Source organism: Miscanthus floridulus, chromosome 6, assembly GCF_019320115.1.
Source record: "Miscanthus floridulus cultivar M001 chromosome 6, ASM1932011v1, whole genome shotgun sequence".
Classification (NCBI taxonomy): domain Eukaryota; kingdom Viridiplantae; phylum Streptophyta; class Magnoliopsida; order Poales; family Poaceae; genus Miscanthus; species Miscanthus floridulus.
In genome coordinates, this window is record NC_089585.1 from 72,935,276 (window position 1) to 72,940,407 (window position 5,132).

Sequence of the window (5,132 nt, forward strand, 5' to 3'; positions counted from 1 at the left end):
AAATATGCAAAAATGATGGTTATCCTAACCATGCTATGTGGTTCCTGACTTGTATCCACTTAGTTTTTATTCCGATAACACAAATAGATGGTTCTCAATTTTCTCCGTAGGCATGAGAGGCCTAATGAAAATTATACTTGTATGTAATAATGCCACAAATTGTGAACCCAACTAACCATACAAAATCAAAATAAGCAATACAAGGTAATATTTTTATAACTTCAGACCTGAATGAGAAGTTTATGCAGAGGCAATAATTCTGGAAACCATTTTATAATAATATCAACCATTTGACTTTCCTTGCTCGTAGAAACACCTAAAAAGAGGGCGAGAACAACGACGACACCCGTGACAACGCTGCTGCGTTGTTCGGTATCGATCTCGGAGACGCCTATGCTTTGATCGATCTGGACGACGGCGGTGGTGAACTTAGAAGACAAAAACAATGGGATTCTTAATACACGGCAGGGACACGGCAGGGACGAGCAGATGGGAGGAGACGGCGCTTGTTAAGCAATACACGGCGAGGGCAGAATGGTCTTTTGCCTTCGGTCTTCGAGCGTCAACGGCCCGTTTTCAAGCTGGTTGGCTGATCTGGCATGCCACGTCAACAAAAATAACAAAATATTAGATAAGTTATAATTTTTTAGGACTTTTTTTTAAGTTACCAACGCAAAGTTGACGATCAGATACGCGGCCTCCGTAAGAGTGGCAAATAACCCTCATTTGAGATCCAGATCGGCAGGAGCTCCCAAGGCGAATGGGGGCGGCGGCGCTCCCTCCCTCTCACCTCCGGCGTCGCTCCCTGCCCCTCACCTCCGGCGGCGTAACGGGCCACGGGGTGCTCTCCCCCGAGCGTCGACGGCCCCCGGACCTTCCCACAAGCGGTGGCGGTCCCCGGCCCCTCCCTCGACCGGCGGCCGGACTGGCATGGTCGATGGGCCCCAACGGCGGCGGCGGCTGTTGCTGCCGCGCCCTCCCTTCAACGGCGGGCTTCCCCATCCGGCCATAGTGACGGCGTCCCTCCCCAATCGGCGGCGCCGGACCCCCTCCCCATGTCGTGGCGGCGCCGGACCCAACCTTCCCGGCGACGCGGTGGCCTCTCCACCTTCCCGACGAACCCACCTCGTGCGGATGCGGCCCAGCGGCGGTGCGGCTCGCCCCGCGTGCACGACGCTCCCCGTCGGCGACGCGGCCCAGCTCGCTCGGATGGCGGCGCCTGGTGCTCCCCTCGCGGATCCGCCACAACGCGTCTCCCTTCCCCCACCGACGGCGGCGGTAGCGTCCCCATCCCACCACCGGCGGCGGTCCGGCGGCGGTAGCGCCCCCTTCCTCTCCGGCCGCGATTCTGTCCTCCCCCACCACCAACGGCGGTGGCCCTTTCCTCGGCAACGACGGCGGCCCCTTCCTCGACAACGACGGCGGTGGTGGCATCCCTCGCCTCGGCTATGGCGACCTCTTCCCTCTTTACGGCGGCAGCGGCTGTACTCTCTACGGCCAACAGCGGTGGCGGCGACCTGCACACCTTCCGCGGCGGCGGCAACGGCGGCCATACCTTCAACGCCGACACAGGTTGCAGCGTCCACAACTTCAACGGCGGCGTCACCTCCCCCACCAGCATCTCCGCTCCCAGGGTCCACAACCCTGGCGCCGCGCGGTATCCCATCCTCGACTGATGGCGGTGCCCTCCCTTTCCCAGCCTGCAGCGTCACCCTCTTCCCCCCGGCAGCGCCTCCCTTCCTCCCCATCGCTTCCTCCCCCGGCAGCGGCGTGCATGGGGCCTCTTCCGTCTTCCGAACAAAGGATCTATGACTGCAATGCCTCTCGTGCTCCTACACCCAGGTACGTATGTTCTCGTTCATTCCATTGTCTTTTTCGGTGATCGATGCTCTGTTGCGCTTGTGTTTTTCCCTATTCCCAGGAACGCTCAAGATTAGTAGTATTTAGTAGTAACTGCTTGTGTTTTAGGGGGTGTTTGGTTTCTAAGTGCCCTTCTAAAATTCCTGTCACATCGAATGTTTAGACATATGTATGGAATATTAAATATAGACTAATTACGAAACTAATTACACAATTTGCGACTAATTTACGAGACGAATCTTTTAAGCCTAATTAGTCCATGATTTGACAACGCGGTGATACAGTAAACATGTGCTAATGACAGATTAATTAGGCTTAAAAAATCGTCTCGCAAATTAGCCTCCATCTATGTAATTGGTTTTGTAATTAATCTATATTTAATGCTCTTTATTAGTATCTAAATATTCGATGCGACATGAATTTTAGAAGCGACTAAAGAACCAAACACTCCTTTAGTAATAACCAAATACTTCATGGGAAAACATGGCATTAGTAGTATTGATAGATTTGTCATACCAGTATGATACATGGTGTTCGAGCTATTTACTTTGTATTAGTAGTATGGTTGCTGATACTGCATTTTACGTCTGTCAGGTTTTAGTATGTTATTATGATGATGCATTGTATCATACTGAGACCTATTTAGTTTAAACAATGTTCCTTGTTCCACAATGCAGGGCATAGTATTATTTAGCGTTTATTAGTAGTAATTGTCAATATTTTCTTTTCACTATAATCATTTTACACCACACCTACTTTGCAGCACACACCATGTCTAGTAGTAATATTTATCGTTTATCATTTGTTAATAGTAATTTTAAATATTGTGTATTCACATAACTATCTTACTATTGCAAACCTTTGTATCTGGTGGTACAAGCAAGGTGGCGTGGGAATGTTGACATTGGATTGATAATTTAAAGTAGAGATTTACTACTAGCTAGTGTCCCTATTATAAGACAATTACTTGTAGAGAAAGGAGTTCTACAAGAACATTACTACTATTAGAGACATGAACGCAGTAGAGTAATTTTCAGAGTGTTTCTCTTTCAGGAGAGGCCGGAGGGGACCCATCGCCGCTGCCATCGATGGGATGGGGTGACCATCATGGCCGGAGGTGAAGAGGGAGCGCAGCGACCTGCTTCTCGCGCTTGAGATCCACTGCTTCTCGCTATCAAATATACATATCCGAGCACGTATTAGTGGTAATGCTATTACTTTTTGAGAGATAAAAGTCCCTCCTACTACCTATACTACAACTAAACCATTTCATTTTGCGGGATCTTAGTTGGCTACTTGTTGCGTTTCGAACCTAATATTTTCATACTATGCTTCTACCTATTTCAATTGAAATGTACTACCTTGAATGTTCATGCATGGAGCAAATCACGATGGATAGCATATTTCTGTTCAAATCTGCTTAAACATGCTACCAGGAAATGGTGGGCATTGGTGTAAATTCTATACTTGATGATACATGATGCTGCCGTTTTGGCTGCATACCTATGTACTTTGGTGAAACATTTCCTGAAAGCTTTTCATTGTTATGTAGGCTGGTCCTGACGTACAAGGCGCCGATGAGGTATGCAGCATGTTGTGCTCTAATGAACACTATTGCAGACTAAAGTAGTGCAATCACTTCCTGTTTCAAACAATTAGTAGCAACTGATTCAAACAAGTATTAGTGCCTGAATTCATATAATTACTCCTACAGCTGCTGTTGCTATTACTACTGTTGCTGCTGCTACTCTTAGTATGCTCTAAAAATCGACAACTGCAAGCTTAGCTAACTTATCTATCCGTTTCTCCCCAATTCATCAACAGGTCCTGTAGCTTGCCAGGGACGCTGCGAGGGACAAGAAGATCCGCGTCATGCCCGCGCCACATCCAGCTTGCCATGCTTAACGAGGAGCTAACCAATCTGCTGGATCATGCCACCATTGCGAACGCCAATCAGTAGTGTCATTCCAATGCTTAGCTGATTGTGTCCTTTGTTGTCTGATTTGCTGGAGAAAGTGCTTGTAATTTGTAGTGTCATGTACCACGGTAAATAAAATACCACGGTAGTAAATCCTAAACTGGCAACCAACTAGCTACTCTCATCCTGTCATTTTAATCACTGCCAAGAGCAAGTGATTTTGTAATATGATTCTGTGCAGAAGTGATGATTTTGTAAGGGGCTCTTGTGTTTGTACCCTTGTTTTGTATCAAAATTGTGATTTTGCCCCTATTTTTTTTTTGACTTTGTGAATTTACCCCTACTGTGTCATTCACGAAGCACCGGTTTGTCCCTGCTCTGTCATCCACCCCTAACGGTGTTAAACTTTGTACAAAAGACATGAATGCCCATGAGATTTTGCCCTTTGTTTTTATGACTAATTGTGATTTTGCCCCTGGCTGGCGAATGAAGCGAGGCCGGAGGACGGGCGGGGCAGCACAGCTAGCCGACCGGCCGATCGAGCCCACGGGGCGGTGAGCTCATCGGCGCAGCGCAGCAGAGCCAGGCACAGTAGCCGGTAGGCGGCACCACGGCGTGGGGCGCGTCGGATCAGATCGATCAGCGAGCGCTAGTGTCGCCCAGCAGCCAGTGTTCCAGCAGAGCGGGAGCCTGCACCAGCCGTCCAGCCCACAGGGCGGGGTGGGCGTGGCGGCGTGGCGACGCGCGACGCGCGGCCCCTGGCTTTTGGCCGGTTCCGGGGCAAGATGGGCAGGCGCGGCCAGGCCGGCCGGCCGGCAGCGCGTCCGTCCGTCCGTCCACCGGTTGTCGTCGTCGTACGCGCCGCGCCGCGCCGCACTGCCGCTGTAGAAACTCGCTCGGGGGCCCCCCGGCCCGCGCGCGCCTGGCCGCGCGTCTCTGTCACTGGCTCGCCGCACGTCGCGGAGCTGGGCGGGCGGGCATGAGTCACGACGGGCACGGGCAGGCGCAGGCCTATGGATGGATGATTAACGGCGGGGACCTCCTGAACCGCAGCGACGACGTGCTGCTGCCATTGCGATAATAATGCGGCAAGCCTGGGCCAGCCCCGTCGCCATGCGTGCATGGTCCAGGAAGCCTACCTCTCGCGGTCGGTCGATCCGTCACCTCGGAGGAGGCCCCCCCTCTCTCGCTCGCTGTCGCGCGCTCGGGATCTCGCGACGGCGCGCTAGCTGGTCCAGGCCGGGCTTTGTCGTTGCCTGCCGGTGCCGACTGCCGCCGCTGCGCTGCGCTGGTGGCCCGGCCGGCATGTGCAGGTCCGTACGGGGGGAACGCGGCCGGCCGTGGCCCACTCTAG

General features: G+C 52.1%; 1 protein-coding gene across 1 annotated transcript; it reads right to left on the bottom strand.

The window, feature by feature from the left end:
* Nucleotides 1-812: 812 nt before the first annotated feature.
* Nucleotides 813-1,748, bottom strand: LOC136460696 (uncharacterized). Its single transcript, XM_066460298.1, has one exon. The coding sequence runs from the start codon at nt 1,746-1,748 to the stop codon at nt 813-815; it is 936 nt and encodes a 311-aa protein (XP_066316395.1).
* Between the last annotated feature and the right edge of the window lie 3,384 nt (nt 1,749-5,132).

Coding starts and splice junctions, on each gene's coding strand:
- LOC136460696 (XM_066460298.1), bottom strand. CDS start 1,748: ATGGGGAGGAAGGGAGGCGCTGCCGGGGGGAAGAGGGTGACGCTGCAG.